This window comes from Prionailurus viverrinus, chromosome X, assembly GCF_022837055.1.
Source record: "Prionailurus viverrinus isolate Anna chromosome X, UM_Priviv_1.0, whole genome shotgun sequence".
Classification (NCBI taxonomy): domain Eukaryota; kingdom Metazoa; phylum Chordata; class Mammalia; order Carnivora; family Felidae; genus Prionailurus; species Prionailurus viverrinus.
Window position 1 is genome coordinate 88,597,395 of NC_062579.1, and position 22,616 is coordinate 88,620,010.

Below are 22,616 nucleotides of genomic sequence, written 5' to 3' on the forward strand. Positions count from 1 at the left end.
CTCTCTCTCTCTCTCTCTCTCTCTCTGCCAAAAATAAACATTAAAAAAAAAAAAGAAGAAAGAACCATGATCCTGAATTTTCACTTCATATTCTCTTGCCCACTTTGCATTCATGCCCCAAATATGTAGTTTTGCATATGTTTCAGTGTTTGAAATAATTTATGCTGTGCCTTCTTTTTTTCATGAAGTAGGATATTTCTAAGTTCCGTCTATGCTTTTGTGTGTAGTAATTCTTCATTTATTTTTTTTCTGCTGCACAACACTTTATTAATATGCTACAATGTCTTTGTCGAGTCTATTGTTAAGAGATATCACAGTCAGGGGCACCTGGGTGGCTCAGTAGGTTGAGAATCCGACTTCGGCTCAATTCGTGATCCGGTGGTTCGTGAGTCTGAGCCCCGCATCGCACTCTCTGCTTTCAGTGAAGAACCCGCTTTGGACCCTCTGTCTTCCTCTCTTTTCTGCCCCTCCCTTGCCTGCTTTCTCTCTCTCGAAAATAAAAACGAACATTGAAAAAGAGAGATATCAGGGCTACTCTAGGTTTTTATTTTTTGCTTTTATGAACAGGAGTGTTGGAAGCATAATTGTACATTTCTTTAGGTGCACACGTGCAAGCGTTTCTCCAAAGTATTGTCATACTTTCTTTCATTTTTTACCAGTCTAGTAGGTGTAATGGTCTTAATTTGTATCTCATTGTTTACTAATACAGTTGAGCGTATCTTCATATGTCAGTCTGTCATTCTGTTTCTTGATCTGCGAAATGCACGCTAATATCTTTTCCTGCGTTCTACTGTGTTGTTCTTTCTTTTCTACGTTGATTTTTACATATTATAAATATATTCACAATAATGGTCATTCCCATCAAGCTACGTAGCATCTATCTTCTCTGGGGTAGTGGCTTGTTTTTTCGCTCTTTTTAGGATGCAATTTGATAAATAAAATTAACTTCGATGTACCAAAATACACTAATGTTCATAATTAATTAATTATTTTTCTAATGTTTATTTTTGAGAGAGAGAGCACGTGAGCCGGGGAGGGGCAGAGAGATCCGAAGCAGGCTCTGTAGTGACAGCCGACAGCCTGATGCGGGGCTCCAACTCATGAATCATGAGATCATGACCTGACCCGAAGTCAGATGCCTCACCGACTGAGCCACCCAGGCACCCCTAATGTTCTCACTTTGATGCGATCAAGTTTATCATTTTTTGAAAGGAACCATCAGCGGGTTGTATTGAGTTGAGAAATTTATTCTCTTAGATTTTCTTCTAACTACTTTTACATGCTGGCATTCACGTTTGAGTCATCAGTCGATCTGAAACTGATTTTTGTGAATGATGTAAGGAAGGATCCAATTTCATGTTTCTGGGTAGAACACCAATTATTATAACCTGGTTTCTCTAATCTGTTGGTGTTTTATTTCTTCGCACTGTGCACGATTTTCCATCTCATTCCTTTTTTTCAAATGTCTTCGCTATCTTTAGCCTTTCATTCATGGCCTTGTATATGCACCGAGGCACATGAAGTAACTCAGTAAACGCCACTAAAATTGTTAATGGAATTTTAAACAGGGTCGGACGGAATCTATAGATCAAATTCAGGAGAACTGAAATGTTGATGATTCTCAATATACCCATCAGCACGATGTAGCTATTTTTGAAATCTTCTTTAATGGCGCTCAAAATGTTTTGTTATTTCTGCAAACAGAGAAAATTACATGGCAATTACAGCAGAACTGCAGAGGCTCCAGATGTTAGTTTCAGTGGACAAGCACTTTAAAGTAACTATGAGTGAATGGTTAAAGCAGATGGGGGGGGAGGGGAAGAGATGGAAAGGGAAGAAAAGATGGATAATTACACAGAGAATGGGAATCTATATAAAAAAAATCAAATGGACATACTAGAAGTGAAAAAAATGTCTAAATTAGGAAATCATTAGATAGTTTCACAGCATACTACATTTGAACAGAATCAAGGAAACAAACAAAGAATGAGGAGTGGGGGAAGGACGCAGGGCAGGTAGAAGATAATCACATTGTCAAAATACGTATGATTGTCCTACAGAGGAGACCGAAGACATAAGAAAGGAACGGTATTTGTGGAGATCGCGGCCCCAAATTTTCCAAAGATGACGAGAAGCCTCACTCTCCAGATTTATAACACTCTGCAAACGCGGAGCAGGATAAATGCAAATAAAAAACTTAGGTTTATCCCAGTCATACTGCTGAGAACCAGTGATGAAGGTACAATCTTCAACGAACTTGGAGAAAAGAAGACCTTCAGAAGAACAGAAAGACGGAAAAACGACATCTCAGTAGAAACTATGAGAGCCAAGGGCCAATGCAATAACATCGTTAAAAATGCAGAGAGAAACTCTTCTAACGCAGAATTCGAAACCTAAGAAGCGTGGCCCTCAAAATAAATGAAAACAAGGGCATTAGCAAACACACAAAAGACAAAAGAATTCACTGACAGCACACTTGTATTTCCAGTGATACAGAAGGAGGTTCTTGAGACGGAGGAAATGATTCCAGGGAGAAGGAAAGAACCCTGGGAAGGAATGGGAAGCACCTGAAAAGGCCAATGAGTAGACAAACTATTTTGATATCAAGCCCAACCTAAACTCCAAGGGGGTCCTCACGCATAAAGATCTAGACTATAACACTCGGAGCCTGCTTTGGATTCTGTGTCTCCCCCTCTCTCTGCCCCTTCCCCACTCACACTCTGTCTGTCTGTCTCTCTCTCTCTCTCTAAAATAAATAAATAAATAAATATTTTTTTAAATATCTAAAAAAAAAAAAGATCTAGAGTATAGCAATATTGGGCTAGAAGGGACTTTTGCAACCTTTTACTCCAACTCACCTTATTGGAGAGACAGGAGTACGTAATTTCACAGATGAATTAGTGACCTAGTTCAATGACTGTAGCCTTTGGTTTCCAAATGTTTTGAGCTCCAAGCTTAACGTGTAGGTCTTTCAAATCTCTTGGGAAAATCTGATGTCATTATATATAGCCTCCGGTTACTTTACATTCCTATGCGACCCAAGCCTACTTAACTGTGTAAGGATTTTTTGCGCCAAGAAGCTCCAAGACCCAATCTCTAATCCTCCTGAACGGTCTGGAATGTTAATCTTGTCATCTTTCGGATCTTTCGCAGTAGATCTTGTCTAAAGTAGATTCCACATTTTTAGGGGCGCCTGGGTGGTGCAGTCGGTTAAGCGTCCGACTTCAGCCAGGTCACGATCTCGCGGTCCGTGAGTTCGAGCCCCGCGTCGGGCTCTGGGCTGATGGCTCAGAGCCTGGAGCCTGTTTCCGATTCTGTGTCTCCCTCTTTCTCTGCCCCTCCCCCGTTCATGCTCTGTCTCTCTCTGTCCCCAAAATAAATAAAACGTTGAGAAAAAAAATAAAGTAGATTCCACATTTTTAGACGAATAGGCACTAATCCCAAGGTTGCTTTCTCGGACAAATTGAGGATAGGTAGATACACTTTCCTTTAAAAGTGCACTTGGAAATTAATGTGATGTTCTAGCATACTAGTTATAGGCGCTGGGAGGGTGTCAAACTATCGAAAACATAGCGCGCTCAGAGCCTGTCCCAACCAGTCCCTCTGGGGTGAGTAGCGCAATTTGATCAGTCGGTACCTACTGTTTACAATGTTTCCTACCGTGCAGCATTCGACATAAACAAACACGGTTTTAATCCACTGCTTTGAATCACATAACGTTTTGGAAAACAAATGTTTCACCGCTGACTTTAGTTTGGATGTGGTAAGTTTCTACAGAGTCAACTGATTTGGAGCAAATTTCGCTCATTAATAAAAGCTATCATTTTCCACTTAATGTCCGAATCGTTCCACTGTCTTGAAACTAAGTGATAGCAAATCAGTTCCCATTTGGGCATACCCTCTAGGACTTGGCCGTCCCCAGAGCATAGAACTGCTATCCTTTGGCAGAAAGATACACAGCCTGAATACATTACTTGCCGATAGAGCTGCATTGCCATGGTGTGTGAATTAGGTACCCAGCACCCAAAGATCCCCTAATTCTCGGAAAAACCTTTTGTAATTTGTTTTTGTTGGTTGGTTGGTTGGTTGGTTGGTTGGTTTGCAACGCAGGCCATCAGCATGGGGTGATCAATTGTTCCTTCATTCGATTATTTATTCGTACACCATTTATTGAGAAAATACTAACATAATATTAGACATAGAGAAGTCACATTACTTTCTTTTCTTTTCTTTTTTTAACTTTTAGTTAGTTAAAGTCTGGATTCAAAGAGTGGCTCTTCTACTTATTAGCTAGTAAGTGAGATTTTGGACAAACCAACACTGCGAGACTCAATTTCCTCTTCTTCTTTATTTTTTTTAATGTTTATTTTTGAGACAGAGAGAGATAGAGAGTGAGCAAGGGAGGGGCAGAGAGAGAGGGAGACACAGAATCTGAAACAGGCTCCAGGCTCTGAGCTGTCAGCACAGAGCCCGAGGAGGGGCTCGAACCCACTAACCGTGAGATCATGACCTGAGCCGAAGTCAGACGCTTAACCGACTGAGCCACCCAGGCGCCCCCCAATTTTCTCTTCTTAAAGATGGGAATCGCTACTATAAGAACAAAGAAACTTTTGCCTAGTATTTCCAATCTAGGGCAAGGTAAAGCCCAGGAAAGTCTTATACATAAACTTTTAGTCTGTGATTCTACGTATATCATAGCAGAACTATCTCTTTATCCTATCGCTTGAATGAAATAAAAAGGAGCCACAGGATTGAAGGAAACCAAACATCAATATTCATGATGCTCTTACATGGAGACAGAGCATTTATGATATTTCTTAAGCTGTGATGTCTGGTTTATAATGAGGATCCCAGAATAAGCAAAAGGCTAGACTTTCAAGTCTCCAAAGAACTATTCAGCTCTATGCATCTGTCTGAATTTGAATAATGAAGCTCTGCATTCACAAAAAGGAAGCTCAAGGAGGAGGGAGCCAAGAAAATGTGTGCTTACATGGAGAGAGTTGAAGAGCAATTCTGCTTGTTAAAATCCAGCGTGATCACCGGAAGTCCAGTGGAATGAACCCTCCCTTGTGCCTTCTTGGTCCTGAAAGGGGGCAAAAGTTAAGTGGAGCTTTGGTCCAGATTTCTGGGGTACTTCAGTAGGGTCGGCAAACATCGGATCCTTCAGAAATGCTGAAGTTCTATTTGAAACCCAGCTATCTATTCTTTATATACAGGGTCAGAGAGAGGCAGAAAAAAAAAAAAAAAAAAAAAACCCAGAAAGCAATAGATGCTGTATTCAGCCTGAAAATATCCTGGCTCCTTTCCTCTTGGGAGGCACTTGGTCTAAAATGGCGTCCAATTGTACAGATTGAATGAAGTCATAATCAGGATCCTGTCCCTACAGGACTTTTTAGAAATATCATTAGGAAATGGACAGTATAGTCTTAAGAATATTAAATGTACATTGCATTTTTCAACATTTGGAGCTGCTGGCTTCAAGGGCACCGTCAGTCTATGGCAATTTCCTTACTTATTTATTTATTTATTTAAATGCTTATTTATTTTTGACAGAGAGAGAGAGAGACAGAGCATGAGCGGGGGAGGGGCAGAGAGAGAGGGAGACACAGAATCCGAAGCAGGCCCCAGGCTCCGAGCTGTCAGCACCGAGCCCAAAGCGGGGCTCGAAGTCACAGACCACGAGATCATGACCTGAGCTAAAGTCGGACACTCAACCGACTGAGCCACCCAGGCGCCCTGGCAATTTAAAGTTATGTACAGGCACATACATATGCCCTGGGGACGTAAGCAAAGATGTATCTGTAGTCAGGGTCAGACAGCCCAATCGGAATGCTTAAGGTCAGTCCAGAGAAACCAAATTTCTGCGGGCCCAAGCTCTTAGGTTCAAACAAGAAATCATAGGGCAGACATTTCCCAGAGTTCCTTTCACCTTGGATAAATGCTAGCTAATAACAAAAGTTTTGATATCTGGCATTCAGAGCAATTTATTCATTTAAAGAATGCTACCACACATAAAATCTCACTCTTTGTTACATATGTGACAGTTTTCCATATAATAAACATCCAGGACGAACAAAGTAGGCCTTTTCTGCCTGTAACAGAAACCACTTGCAGTCGTTCTAGATAAAGCATGCTTTCTTACAATGGAATACGACTCAGGGATCAAAAAGAATGAAATCTTGCCATTTGCAACAACGCGGATGCAACTAGAGTGCGTGATGTTAAGCGTGATGTCAGAGAAAGACAAATGTCGTATGATTTCACCATTATGTGGAAGTTGAGAAACTCAGCAGATGAACATATGGAAAGGGACGGAAAACTAAGATCAAAACAGAGAGGGAGGCCAACCAGAAGAGACTCTTAAATACAGAGGACAAACTGAGGGTCGATGGAGGGAGGTGGGTGGAGGGATGGGCTAAATGGGTGATGGGCATTAAGGAGCGTACTTGTTGGGATGGGTACTGGGTGTTATACGTAAGCGATGAATCACTGGGTTCTACCCCTGAAACCAAAACTACACTGTATGTTAACTAACTTGAATTTAAGTGAATAAATTAAAACAAACAAACAAACACACTGCCTTTTTAGGTGCATACCACTACTCTTTCTCGTAGGCTGAACGCTCAGGTAACTTAAGTAAAATGGTTTAATGATTGTGTGTGTGTGAGTGTGTGTGCGTGTGTGAGACGTTTATAGCTTCGTATCATTGCCTTATGACCTTCCTTGCTTCCTTTTCTAGATTATTCAAAACCTTAAGAGGTACTGGTGACCTTTTTATGAAATGGCTTAGGGCAGTATATGCCATTTCTTTTTTTTTTTTTTTTTTTTTTTTTTACTAGGCAAAGAACTTTATTAATCTTGTTTCAAACTTTATTCCCAGGCTTCTTCAGCTTAATTAGCTGCAAAGAATGAATTGTGTATAAGCAAAAACTGAAAAGAGCTGCAGTGTCCAGGGGGCTTGGGCTTAAAAATATTAGAGATCTAGATTTTATCAGATCCATGAACAAAATTTTTAAAAAGCAGTCATAATATAAAATAGCAGCTCCCAGTAACTTCTTCAAGTTTTATCTTCTTCAGAAGTTGACTCAATTCAGTTTGCTTCATTCTTGGAAGCTTCATCAAAATTCTCCACAAGATCTGGAACTTCATCATCATCATCCTCTCCGGTAGCAAGTGGTGCCTTTCCATCCACAGATTGTTTGGGCAGAGCTTCAGCCAGCCTTCTTAAACTAGTCAGACTGTCTGCACCAAGTTGGTTTAAGATACTGGGTAACATTTCTGTCAGCTGCTTTGTCTCAGCATGGCCGGTAATGGTGAAAGTGTTCGCAGCCAGGGATGCCTGAACTTTAGGGTTGTTAAAGTGGATCACTGTTCCTTGGTTTGTGAACATATTCACTTCTTCAATACCAGAGATATTGTTTACTCCTAACTTCTTTAAGGAGAACTGAAGTTTTTTATCATCTGCTGTAGCTGTTCTATGAACCACCTTCTTCTTTGGGCGAGCAGTTCCTTTCCCACCAATGCGCATTTGTGCTTGCAGTTTGGCGAGTTTCTCCTGGTTCATGATAGTTTCTTTCATCTTGTTGGAGCGGAAATGGGACCGCGCGGGGGACTAGGGTAGGCGCTCAGGGGGTCTCGGGTGGACCAGCCGAGATTAGGCGCACACACGCGGGGACGCAAGATGGCCAGTATATGCCATTTCTAATCACTTTGTTGTTTTCATACATACGCCTGGCACTCAACCTCGTGTTTTCCCACTTAAGCACTTTACTTACTGTGAAGATTGCCTCTCTTCACAGCATTCTTGGTTTTCTCAGTCCAATGATTTAACTTAACAAACATTATGGACCCTTGCAGTTTTCCAGGTACTTAGGCTGCAATGGTTAATACGACCTGCTTCTTAGCCTCAGATAGCTCAAAATCAAACTGGAGAAACGAACGAAGGTATCTAACACCAACACAGAAAAGCACTACAACCATCCTAGCGCATTAAAAACGCAAAATTAAATAGGTTAAGTAGATTATCTCCTAGAGCACATTTTACGAAATATAGAAATTTCTCCCAACACTTGACTATCATCCATTATGGCTTCATATAACCCTGGTTCTGTGCACTCTTCCCGCCCCCCCCCCCCCCCCCCGTATGCTTCTTTATGTCTTTTTGTTATGCCTTTCTTGGACTCTGATTCTTCGGGGGAGTGGTTATTTATCTATTTATCACGTTAATTATCTAACAACTCCACTAAGAGTTGACTCTTCTCGGGCACTCTTCAATATATGCATTACTAGCCCATAATCACTATGAGGGGTCTCTTGGGGAGCCGTTAGAGGTCACTTTACCTGGGTTAAGAGTCAATGAAAATGAAGGTCATCCATTTTCTTGATAACCTCAGGACCAGCTCAGTCAGTGGCCTCCAATATTAGCGATACAGTAGAATCACCTGGGGAACTCTTAAAACGACTGACGCCTATATGTTTCCACCTCCGTCCTCACTCCACCATGGAGATTCTGGTTTAATTTGTCTGGGATGCTGCCGGGGGAGTCGGAATTCTTAAAGGCTCCCCAGATATTTCTAATGTGTGGCCAAGGTTGGGGAACATTGTGTAACTCTATACTATTTCCTCTAATTTACATGCATTTTTCTTCCTCTGTACACGAAAGAAAGATGATAAATATTGACAGTTTGAAGGCTTCCTTCCCCATGTTGAGAGCACAAACATTCCTCATGATAAGTTTCTCTCGAATTACAGGCTTCCTTGCCTTTGCTTTTACATAGCGACATAAAAACAGGCCAGCAATTTTTTGTATATTCCTTCCACCAAGGGGTGAAATCTATGTCCCTTCGTCTTGAATCTGGATTGACCTTGGTTTTATGCCCATTACAAGTAGGATGTAATGGAAATGCACTGTGCAATTTCTCAGGCTACATCAAACAAAACCATGAATCTTCTGACTGGTTCCCTTTGAGCAACCACACTAGAAACCCTGAGCCACCAAGTGAGAAGTCTTAGCGTGTTGAAGGTACCAGTCTATCAAACAGCTAAGCCATATGGTACCCGTAGCTGTCTGGTCTTCAAATCAGCCCAGTTTAGGTGCAAGCCATGTAAGTAAAGAAGTTTATAGATGATTTGTCTTCCCCTCTACTAATGAGTCACCTGAGTCTTTGAGTCTTCCCAGATGAAGTCACTGATACTGTGAAACAGATCAGGGGCGCCTGGGTGGCTCAGTCGGTTGAGCGTCGGATTTGGCTCAGGTCACGATCTCACGGTTCGTGAGTTTGAGCCCCGCGTCAGGCTCTGTGCTGACAGCTCGGAGCCTAGAGCCTGCTTCGAATTCTATATCTATATCTATATCTATATCTATATCTATATCTATCTATATGTTATATATATACTAAAGAATTGGGTCACATGATTATGGAGGGTACTACGTCTCAATATCTGTAGTCAGCAAGTCAGAAAACCGGGAGAGAAGATGGTATAGTTCTGGTCTGAAAGCCAGTAGGCTTGAATCCAAAGACCTACACATGGGCTTTATTCAGTCTATTGATTTAAATGATAAACTCATTCAAAAACACCCTCACGGGGGCACGGGGGTGACTCAGGCGGTTTAGCGTCTGACTTTGGCTCCGGTCATGATCTCGCGGTTCGTGAGTTCGAGCCCCGCACCGGGCTCTGTGCTGACGGCTCAGACCCTGGAGCCTGCTTCGGATTCTGTGCCTCCCTCTCTCTGTGCCCCTCCCCTGTTCGCGCTCTGTCTCTTCCTCTCTCTCAAAAACAAATAAATCTTTTTAAAAATTAAAAAAGAAATAAAAGCACCCTCACAGAAATACTCAGAACAATGTTTAGCCAAATATCTGGACATCCAGTGGCCCGGTCAGGTTGACACGTAAACTAGCCATCACAAGGCTTCAGAGCAAAGATCGAGTTCCAGGTGTTGTCAAGAAAATATCTCCTGGTAAAGATTACTGTGAAACATTTTTGTTTTTAAATTTCTCCAAGAGACTCAAGTAGCACCTCCTAGACCTTTTCAAACAGACAAAAGGACTTAACGGGAGATATAGCTGCAGATATCTTTGGCAAACACAATCTGTCACGTGTCTGTAACTTTCCTCTGAGATTGACGCCACTTTTCTGATCAATACCTTATTTTCCTACAACAGCTTTCCTTTGTACCGTTCTAATCACTTGTCAATAAAACAGATTGCTCTGCCATTTTTTTTTTAACAGAATGTAAACGTTGGGAGATCTTAGCTTCATGTTGTAAGATGGCTAATCGTTTCCAGAACAAAGCAGTATAAAACAGAGAAAACCAATTCATGACATTGTTCTCACTTTTAACTCTAGCATATAGACTAAAGGACAAAACTGTTAAAAAAAAAATAGCTATAGGTACAGTAAAATAATAACATAAACAACATAAAATGTGGGGAACAGATAAATGCGTAGAACATCTGTATGCAATTGAAGTTGTTACCCATTTAAAACAGACTGTCATAACTGTGAAAGCTTCGTGGTAATCACAGAGCAAAAACCTGTAATACATGCACAAATGATAAAAAGAAAAGAATCCAAAGACACCACCACACACACACAAAAAAATGCATTATTTCACAAAGAAAGACAGCAAGAGACGAAGAAAAGAACAAAGGCACTACGAAGCAATCGGAAAGCAATTATCAAAATGGTAATTACCCATCAAAAATTACTCGAGATGCCAATAATTTAAGTTCTCCAGTTAAGAGACATGAAGTGGCTTGAACAGTGAGACGACGACGACAACAAACACGAGACCCATCTATATACTGCCCGCAAGAGACTCACTTACGCTTTAAGGACATTCATGGGCCGAAAGGGAAGGGACAGAATAACATATTCCATGCAAATGGGAAACAAAATAGAGCCCGGGTCATAATGCTTCTGTGAAACAAAGTAGACTTTAAGTCAAAAGTTGTAACAAGAGACAGAGAAGGCCATTATATAATGATAAAAACCAACAAATCTGAAGGCAGAAATAGACAGCAATGCAATTAACAGAAGAAGATTTCATCACTCCCCTTTCAATAAAGGGTAAGTCATCTCAACAGAATATTAATAAAGAAATAATGGACTAGAATGACACTTTAGGCCAAACGGACCTAACGGACATAGACAGACCTTTCCATCCGACGGAAGCAGGATGCAGATTTTCTTCAAGCACGCATTGAGTATTCCCCTGGATGGATCGTATATTAGGTTGCAAAACAAGTCTTCACACATTTAAGAAGATTGAAATCATACCAAGTATCTTTTATAGCCACAACGATAGGGAACTAAAAAATCAAAGCAGGGAGAAAGCTGGAACATTCACACATATGTGGAAATTAAACAAGACACCTTGGAACAATGAACGGGTGGAGAAAAAGAAATAAAAACTGAAATAAAAAGTATCTTGAAACAAATGAAACCGGAAACATAACATGCCAAAACTTATGGGATGCAGAAAAAGCAGTTCTAAGAGGGAACTATAAAGCAATAAATGTCTACACTAAGAAAAAAAGAGGGGTGCCTGAGTGGCTCAGTCAATTGAACATCCAACTGTTGATTTCGGCTCAGGTCACGATCCCAAGGTAGGGGGATCAAGCCCCACATCAGGCTCTGCACTGAGCGTGAAGCCTGTTTAAGATTCTCTCTCTCTCTCTCTCTCTCTCTCTCTCTCCCTTTGCCCCTCTCCCACATTTGAGCTCGCTCCCTCTTAAAAAAATGTTAAAATTTTATAAAAAAGCAAAAAGAAAGATCCAAATAAACAACCTAACCTTATACCTCAAGGAACTAGAAAAAGAACAAACTAATAGCAGAAGAAAGGAAGTAATAAAAACCAGAGCAGAAATAAATGAAATAAAAACAAGAAAGATAATAGAAAAGGTCAACAAGAATGAGTTAGTTTATTAAAAAGATAAAACAAAATTGACAAATATTTAACTAGATTAAGATAAGAGAGGTGACATCAATTAACACAATTACAAATGAAAGAGGAGATATTACAGCTGATACCACAGAAATACGAAGAATTTTAAGGCACTACTATGAACAATTACATGCCGACAAAGGAGATAACTTAGAAGAAATCAATACGTTCCTAGAAACACACAATTTACCAAGACTGATTCATGAAGTAATAGAAACTCTTAACAGACCAATAACAAGCAAGGAAATTGAATCACAAATCAAAAATCTCCCAACAAATAAAAGCCCAAGACTGGATGGCTACACTAGGAAAACACTACAAAATACTTAAAGAAGAATTAATACCGATCCTTATCAAGCTCTTCCCCAAAAAATGAAAACGAAGGAACACTTCCAAACCCATTTCACGAGGCTGGCCTTATCCTTATACTGAAACCAGACAAGGACACCACAAGAAGAGAACGTTACAGGCCCATATCCCAAACGAACATAGGTACAAAAGTCCTCAACAAAACGCTGGCAAACTTAATTCAAGAGCACATTAAAAAGATCATGCGCCATGATCAAGTGTGACTGATCTCTGTGATGCAAAGACGTGTCAACATATGCAAATCAAGAAATGTGATAAGCCACATTAATAAAATAAAGGATAAAAATCATATGATTATTTCAATAGGTCCTGAAAACACCTTTGACAAAATTCAACATCCAGTCATGTAAAAACTTTCAACAGATTAGGTATAGAAAGAATGTACCTCTACTCATAAAGCCCATACATGACAAGCCCGCAGCTAACATTATACTCGATGGTGAAAAGTTAAAAGCCTTTCCTCTAACAACAAACCACCAGAAAGAAATCAAGAAACGATTTCCATTCACAATAGCATCAAAACCCAAAAAACATTTAGAAATGAATTTAACCGAGGGAGTAAAAGACCTATGCGCTGAAAACTAGAAGACACTCGTGAAAGAATGTGAAGGAGACACAAATAAATGGAAGGATAGCCTGTGTTCATGGATCGAAAGAATACTGTGACCATACCGATATTACCCCAAGCGATCTACAGATTCAATACAATCCTGTTCAAAATTACATTGACATTTTTCCCAGAAATCGATAAATCATCCTAAAATTTGTATGGTACCACAAATGACTCAAACAACCAAAGCAATCTTGAGAAAGAAGAACAAAGCTAGAGGCATCATGCTCTGTGATTCCAAACTCTAGTAATTAATTGAACCCATATTGTAGTAGCATAAAGACAGGCACACAGTGGAACAGAATAAAAAAGCCTAAGAATACATGCCTGCACATACATTTGACTAATTTTTGGAAAGGGCACAAAGAGCACACGATAGGGAAAGGACAGTCTCTTTAATAAAGGGTGTGGAGAAAACTGAAAATCCACATGCGAAAGAATGAAGCTGGACCCCCACCTCACACCACTTACAAAAATGACCTCCACATGCGTTAACGACTTACATGTAAAACTTGAAACTGTAAAACTGCTAGGAGAAAACATAGAAAAAAAAGGTTCCTTGATGGTGGTCTTGGCAATGATTTCTTGGATGAGACACAATATGCACAGGCAGTAAAAGCTAAAATACACACGTGAGACTATATCGAAATTAAGAGCTTCTGCACAGAAAAGGAAGCAATCCATAAGTTGAAAAGGCAACCTGCAGGATGGGAAAAAAATATTTGCAAACCATACAGCTGATAAGAGGTTAATATCCAAAATATATAAAGAGCTCATACAACTCAATGACAAAAAAGCAAATTACCCCAGTTAAAAATGGGGGGAAGGGGGCACCTGTGTGGCTCAGTCAGTTAAGCATCCAACTCTTGATTTTGGCTCAGGTCATGATCTCGTGGTTCCCGGGATCGAGTCCCAGGTTGGTCTCTGGGCTGACAGTGAGGAGGAGACTGGTTGGGATTCTCTCTCTCCCCCTCTCTCTGCCCCTCCCCCACCCATGCTCTCACGCCCTCAAAATAAATACATAAACATTTTTCAAAAATCTCTAAACAATGAACAAAGGACCTAATTAGATACTTTTCTGAAGAAGATATACAAACGTCCAGTACGTACACGAAAAGGCGCTCAATGTTACTCGTCGTCGGGGAGTGCAAATCAAACGCACAATATCACCTCACGCCTGTTAGCATGGTTGTTACCCAGAAAATAACACAAGTTGGTGAGGAGGTAGAGGAAAGGAAACCCTTGTGCACTCTTAGTGGGAATGTAAATTGGTACGGCCAACCTGGAAAACAGTGGAGTCGATCCTCAAATAATTCAAAACAGACCTACCGTATGATCCAGCAATCCCACTCCTGGGTATGTATCTGAAGGAAATAAAATCAGTGTCTCAAAAAGATACCTGTACTGTCTCGTTCATTGCAGTATTATTCACAGTAATCAAGAAATGGAAATGACCTAAATGCCCTCTGACTGATGAATGGATAAAGAGTATGTGACTGATGAATGGATAAAGAGTATGTGACTGATGAATGGATAAAGAGTATGAATGGATAAAGAATACGGATAAAGAGTATGGATAAGAGTATGTGACTGATGAATGGATAAAGAGTATATATGTTATATATATAATATATATATATATATACACACAGTGGAAACAGAGTATTATGATATTTTAAGTTTATTTATTTCTTTTGAGAGAGAGAGCGAGTGCACACATGAGGAGCAGAGACAGAGGGAGAGGGAGAGAATCCTAAGCAGGCTCCACACGGTCAGCCCGGAGCCTGATGTGGAGTTCGAACTCACAAACCATGAGATCATGACCTGAGCCGAAATCAAGAGCTGGACGCTCATCTGGCTGAGCCACCCAGGTGTCCAGAAACGGAATATTATTGAGCCATAAAAAAGGAAACCCCGCCATTGGTGACAACGATGAATGAAACTGGGCAGCATTATGCCAAATGAAATAGCCAGAGAAATACATACACTGCACAAATCTTAAAGAACTTCCTGGAATCTTAAAAGACAAAAAGCTGATTTCATGGAAACAGAAAATAGAACGGTGATTTGTAAGGGGCTAAGGGAAGAGGGAAGTGAAGAGAAATATACCAAAAGGTACAAACCTTCAGTCACAAATAGAATATATTCTGAGTATCTAATGTATAGGATGGAGGCTATGGCTGATGATAAAGTTTTACGCGGTTGAAAATCGCTAGCAGTAAATCGTAAAGTGTTCTTTCCTTACACAAAACAAGAATTAACTCCGTGAGACGACGGTTGTGTTATCTTGACCTTGGTAATTTCTCCACAACGTACATGCATAACACATCATCACATTGTGCACTTTGAATACACACAATTATACTTGTCGATTATTCCTCAAAAAAGTTGAGGAAAAAAGGAAGTAAGGTTTAAGGTAATTATTTTCCATAATCCAAATACTAACTTGCATGCTCCGTGACCTAAGATTCTAGAAGTTGGGTTGCGACCCAAACTGCTAACTTAAGTAGTCAATATGTCATTCTCATATTTTCGTATTTTCTTTTTACATTTTGATGGGTTTACAAAGTCACTTATTTCGAGGCCCCTGTGAAGCCAGATTTTAAATACCTACAAAAGATTGAGACATTCTAATTTAGGACCCCTTTGTCCCCACACAGCCCTGCAGACTAGAACATATATGCCTTTCAAAATATGAACGAATTCTGATTAACTTAATTAAATCGTTGTAATATTATTTGCAAAGGAAATATGAAAGTTTAGGATTTATTTAGTGGTTTACAGTGTCTAGGATATAAATTTGTCATAAGATGAATTTTTGCTAGGAGTGAGATTGCCCCGTGAGACAATTTTCTTCAAAGTGAGGTAGTTCCTCAGGAAATAGTAAACATCTGACTAGCTTGGTATAAACTGACTTTTATTATTGTGGTCATAAAAAGGGTTGTGGCTCTTTTGCTTGATTCTATGTGACACATAACCAGATGAGTGGCCTTAAATGCCTTCATTTATGCAGGCATTCCTTTAATATACATTTCTTTAGCACCTACCGTGGATTAGACACCGTTATATAGACACTAAGCACACAGAGAGGAATAAGATATGTCCCCTTGTCCCGAGATGCTCCCCATCTAATGAGAAAGCCACCTTATACAGACTTTAATATAATATGTTACATTACTGCAGTGATGGAGGAATGCACAAAATTACATGAGAGATGAGAAGAGGAATAGTTGCAGCTTGGGGAGATTGGGAAATTTTGCTTTGAGGAGCAGCTATCTGAATTCGATCATTAAATGGGGCGCCTGGGTAGCTCAGTCGGTTGAGTGTCCGACTTCGGCTCAGGTCCTGATCTTGGCGGTTCACGAGCTTGAGCCCGGCATTGGGCAGTGTGCTGACTGACAGCTCAGAGCCTGGAGCCTGCTTCGGATTCTGTGTCTCCCTCTCTCTCTCTCTGCCCTTCCCCCGCTCATGGTCTGTCTCTCTCTGTCTCAAAAACAAATGAACACATACAAAAAAATGCAAAGCAAGAGAGTGACATTGTCAGATTCACACTGTGGGAAGACTACTTGGAGGGAAAGACCTGGCAGAGAGAAACAATGAACTTGGTTTTATACACGGCATGTTTGAGGTGTTGTCCTTCCCCTATTTGATTTCCCCTTCCAAGGACATAATGGCCATTTTACCACCTCGACGCAATGACTCTCCACCAGGTAAGTGTCGCGTCGTGATTTCCAATGGCTTAGACAAGTGCAGTGAGGTCAGGAACTTTATTCAATTCATGAGCTGTTTTATCCCTAGCACTTGGTGTATTCTTTAAGACATCACAGATACTGAACAAATAATTGGTGAGTAAGTGCAATTCCTGACACTCATCTGCGTAGAGAGGTCCCATAATCCCTTAAATATGCAGATTTCTACTTCAAAAAAATGCATTGAATCATTTTTATTATCTATTTGCTAGTTGAAATCTTTACAGTAGATATCATGGCTCATAGTTTGGGAAAGCTATGGCCTAAGAGAACTCAGGGGAATACTCATGTTTTAAGAAAAATTATGAACCCTGGGAAGAGACATAGAAAAAGTGGTCAGAGGGGAGCCTGGGTGGCTGAGTAGGTTAAGCATCCGACTTCGGCTCAGGTCGTGATCTCGCGGTTGGTGGGTTCAAGCCCCGCGACGGGCTCTGCGCTGACAGCTCGGAGCCTGGAGGCTGCTTCCGATTCTGTGCCTCCCTCTTTCTCTGCCCCTCCCTTGCTCATGCTCTGTCTCTCTCTGTCTCTCAAAAATAAATAGATGTTTAAAAAAAATTTTTAAAAAAAGAAAGAAAAAGAAAAAGGTCAGAAATGTGTGAGAAGGGAATAGCATCTCAGAAACCAAGGAAGAAAAGAATCTCGGTAGGGTCAACAGCATGATACTGCTGAAGAATCAGGAAGAACTGCCAAGAAGCTATCTGCTTAGGTAATCTAAAAAGTAACGGGGAGGGGCGCCTGGGTGGCTCAGTCAGTTTAGGTGGGCGACTTCAGCTCAGGTCATGATCTCACAGCCCCCGAGCTCGAGTCCCGCGTCGGGCTCTGTGCTGACAGCTCAGAGCCTGGAGCCTGCTTTGGATTCTGTGCCTCCCTCTCTCTTTCTGCCCCTACCCCGCTTGTGTTCTCTCTCTCTCTCTCTCTCTTTCAAAAAATAAACATTAAAAAAATAAAAACTAATACAAATAAATAAATAAATAAAAAGTAATGGGGAAAGAAGCCAAGATACAAAGGCTTCAGTAGATATTTTTTAAACTATACTTCCAATGATCCCTATCTTTACATATCTGTGCTCCTGCAGCTTGCTACAGGTACAGTTTTGGGGGGGGAGGGCGGAAATCCAATATATACTGGCATTTGAGCTTAGCAAAGGAAAGTGATGCATCAACCCTTGTTTGCCATTATTTGTGCAGTCCTGTGCACTCTCAGCCATCTTGTAAATGTGCTCAAAGCCCTTAACTAGCTAAATAAAATAAATAGGCTCAAATCCTGTGGGTTTTGCATTCAAATGAATCAACATCTTCTACACACCAGGTTGCGTGTTGAAAATATTTATGAGTAAACACTCGTTGTGAGTTATGCACCTAAAATTCTAATTGTAGATCATTATTCCTTTTGCAAACACCGTAAATTAAATTTTCAAGGGAAAGCAAAAGATAAGTCACAGTGCCTTGCTTAATATACCTTGGGTACTCAACGGTACCTCCAAGATATGCTTTTAACTTTTGATCTCCTTACACCAATTTTAATGTCACCTTACTTAATATTTTCTTAATCACATTCAGCTTCAGATAGCTTCATTAGGTAACTAGATTTCTCACATGAAATAAATCTTTACCACTTCTCAGATACTGGCAATAATGGTATGAAAATTCTCACTTGGTAAACCGTGGGATCCATTCATCAAAGGCACTCAGAATGGCATAACGGATAGGCACCCCCGCGGGGCTTGAACTGGTGAACCGGGAGATCACGACCTGAGCCGAAGTCGGACACCTAACCGACTGAGCCACCCAGGGGCCCTCAGCATTTTTTTTTTCCCTTAAATGTGTCTTCTAAAGCCAATTTGAAATATCTGAAAAGAAGTTAGTACGTTGGAAATGCTTCAAACCCATAACTCTCAATTGACTTAGGTATTTCAACTTTTGTTCATTTCCGGGTTGAACATCATAAATATTACAAGAAAACAAATGGGAAGGGTGATCGGTTAGGTAACAATGACACTGACTATGGCAGGAAGTTTGGGTGATAATCAATAACAGAAAGATAATTTTTAATATATTTTGTTTTAAGAACTTGGGTCAGCGAACAGTTAAAGGCTATATGGAGTTTATATGCATCGAGTTCTTTAAGGCATAACGATTTCCTGGGGTTGTTCAAAACCCACATCCTCAGAACACAAGTCCATGTTTGGTCGGTTGCCCTTCGTTTCACTATTACATCATCCTTCCTTCATCCATAGTGACACGATTCAGCGCATAAACATTTGCTCACAAATGTAAGTTGCCTTACATTAGCTGTCCGCATGGTATCTGGATGTTTTCTCTACTTTTAAATTTATTTTTCTATACATCCCTTTCCTTCTTTTTCATCTCCTTTGTCTCGAGAGAGGAGGGATATATGTAATTTAATAGAATCTAGTCCGTCATGGCTCATGCTGAAATTATTACTTTGGCTTATTCTGAAGTTACTTTCTCCGCAAAGCTCGCCGAAATCCCAAATGCGATGCCAAGAAGTAGTTTTATTGGTATTCCAGTGTCTCCTATTCATGGGGACCGTCGCAAAAAAAAAAAAGAAAGAAAGAAAGAAAGAAAGAGAAAAAGAAAATCTAACATTTGTGTAAACAGAGTGCCAGAAAGAGAGGAGAAAGAGGGTGAACCGAAAAAAAAAAAGGAAAAAGAAAAAGAAAAAAAAGGAAAGAAAAGAGAAGGAAGAAATAAAGGTTGAAATGTTTTCAACTTTGGCAAACAACAGAAATCTACAGCTTGAAGAAGCTGAGTTAACCCCAAGCCGGATAAACAAAGGAATTCACTATTAGTGAGATCTTTGGAAGGGAAAGACAAAACCTTGAAAACAGAGGGAGAGAGAGAGAGAGAGAGAGAGAGAGAGAGATGTGACCTTTGACCTCTAAGGGAAAAACAACTCAAAAATGACAGGCAGTTTCTCATGTGAAACTGGGGATGGCGATACGAAGCGGCACATTATTCAGGTGTTGAAAGAGAACTGTCGGTTCCGAACTTTATATCCAATGAAAATACCTTTCGGGAATAAAGGGAAAATAAAGCTACTCTCGGATCAAGGAAAATAAGAGACATCGTCACCAGCAGGCTTGCTCTAAGGAATGGCTACGCGAAGTTCTCCAAACAGAAATAAAAATAATACAAGGAACTTTGGAGCACCGAAGCGAACGAAGGCAGAAAGCAAAAAATGAATAAATGCAACAGGCTTTCCTTCGTCTCTTCAGTTTCCTAAATTATGTTAGATAGTTGAAGTAAAAATCGTAACACTGTCTAACACCGTGTTATAACACTGTGGTTTAAATGCATGTGGGGGAGGGGCGCCTGGGGGGCTTAGTCAGTTGAGCGGCCCACTTCGGCTCAGATCGTGATCTCCGGGTTCATGAGTTCGAGCCCCATGTTGGGCTCTGTGCTGACAGCTCAGAGCTTGGAGCCTCCTTCTGATTCTGGGTCTCCCTCTCTCTCTGCCCCTCCCCTGCTCACACTCTGTATCTCTCTCTCTCTCTCTCTCTCTCTCTCTGTCAAAAATAAATAAACATTTTTTTAAAAAATTTAAATGTATGTGGGGGAACTGTTTAAGGTGATGCTTATCTAGTGAGGATAAAGAGACAAAAAGAAAGAGGAGATTTCTATGCATCACTCAAACTGTCAAGAAGACGGCACAAGTAAACTGTGACAAGGTGTGGCTATAGGAATGCCTACAGAAACCACCAAAAAAAAAAAAAAAGCTATAAGAAATATAACAAAAACAACTGATAAGTCAAAATGGAATTCCTTTTATTTTTAAATCTTTTTTTCAATTTATTTACTTATCTAGAGAGAGAGACAGAGAGACAGAGAATGGGGAAGGGGCAGAGAGAGAGAGAGAGAGGGAGAGAGAGAGAGAATCCCCAGCAGGCTCCACACTGTCAGTGAGTGCTAAACCCGATGCGGGGCTCAAACTCACAAACCGTGAGATCATGACCTGAGCCGAATTCAAGAGTCGGACGCTTAACTGACTGAGCCATTCAGGCGCCCCTCAAAATGGAATTCTAAAAAAGTTCATGGAACCCACAGGGAGGCAGGAAAATGAAAAGAGAGACATAAAAGCAAAAAGGAAAACCCAGAAAACAGAAAAATTAAACGGCCGATTGAAATCCAAATCCTATCGTATTCATAATTACATAAAACCTGAAGACTAACTAAATACACCAAGGGAAAAACAGAAAATGGCAAAGTGGATGGAAAAAATAAAGAAGCAACTTTCATGCTGTATGTAAGAAACTCACTTCAAATGTAATGAATGCTTGCTACATGTGGGCTGAAGTGAAAAGGCTCGAAAAAGACATACCTCACAAACATTAATCAAACCTCTACAAAAACAGCTAGGAGGCACAAATTGCTAATATCAGGACCGAAACAAGATATCATGATACCTTAAAATATCTTATAATATATCTTATATATCTTATAATATCGGGACCGAAACATGATATCACTACATCAAAAGGAAACACTATAACCAACTTCATAAATTTCACAGCTAAAAAGGAACGTGCCAGTTCATTGAAAGAGTCTATCACAACCCATCCAATGTAAAATAGATAATTCAAATGGTTCTATAACTATTAAAGAAACTGGATTCATAATTTACAAACTCTCCCCACCAGAAAAATCTCTAGACCTCAAGAGTTTCACCGAGGAGTCTACAAAAGGTTTACAGAATGAATACCAAATGTACACAACCTCTTCTAGAAAATCAGAGTCGGAAACATTTTCCATTTAATTTTACGAGGCGAGTATTACCCATATACCAAAATGGCACAAAGATAGCTAAAATGGCTGCTCTCAAAAAGACAAGACGTGACAAGTGCTGAGGAGGATGTGGAGAAAAGAGAGCCCTTGTACACTTTTGGTGTGAATGTAAATTGGTACAGCCACTGTGGAGACCAGAATGGCAGTGCCTCAAAAAAATTAAGAACACAACCACCATGCGATCTATCACCCCTGCCCGCGATATATATCCAAAAGAAGCGAAATCATTATTGCAAAGAGACTTCTGCCCCCCTCAGGTCACGATCTCATGGCTCGTGAGTTCAAGCCCCGTGTCATGCTCTGTGCTGACAGCTCAGAGCCTGGAGCCTGCTTCATGTTCTGTGTCTCCCTCTCTTTCTGCCCCTCCCCTGCTCATGCTGTCTCTCTGTGTCTCTCAGAAATAAACATTAAAAAATATTTCTATATAGTTAACAACACTCAATTGTATATTGGAAAGTTGCTAAGAGAGTAGATTCTTATAGTTCTCACCGCAAAAAAAGTAACCATGTGAGGTGATAGATGTGTTAATCATCGTGCGGGATATACACAAACATATCATTAGGTTGTCTGCTTTAGATTTACACAAGGTTATACGTCAATCATATGTCAACCAAGCTGGAAAATATAAATGCATACATACATACACTGTTGGATCTCTAAAAAAATGAATTAAAAAATTAAAATGACTCCACTTGTACCTAGACATTGTATTTAGCAGGCAAAGATTTCAAGTTAAAATATTATTAATATCTTCCTGATACTTATAAAATGAATTCTGTGCCTAAAATACACTGAGAAAAATTTGGTAGAGCTCAAGGGATAAATAGACAAACGTACCATAAGAGGCAGAGATTTCAACATGTATCTCTCAGTAATTCATAGAACAAAGTAGATAGAAAATAAGTCAGGTTATAGAAGGCTTGAACATCACAATCAACTAATAGGATCTGATGTCTGTAAATTACTTCACCCTACAACACCAGAATACACATCTTTTTCCAGTGCACATCGTGGAACATTTTCCAAGATGGACCATATTTTGGGCTATAAAACAAGTATCAGTAAGTTTAAAGTAATTCAAATCATACCAAGCTAGTTCTTTGACCAAAGGGAATTAAATGAGAAGAAAATTACAG

General features: G+C 40.1%; 1 protein-coding gene across 1 annotated transcript; it reads right to left on the reverse strand.

Annotated features, from left to right (window-relative positions):
* Positions 1–6,845: 6,845 nt before the first annotated feature.
* LOC125157291 (transcription factor BTF3-like) lies at positions 6,846–7,679 on the reverse strand. Its single transcript, XM_047843854.1, has one exon. It carries the CDS (start codon positions 7,577–7,579, stop codon positions 7,091–7,093), a length of 489 nt encoding a protein of 162 aa, XP_047699810.1. The 5' UTR covers positions 7,580–7,679; the 3' UTR covers positions 6,846–7,090.
* Positions 7,680–22,616: the final 14,937 nt, after the last annotated feature.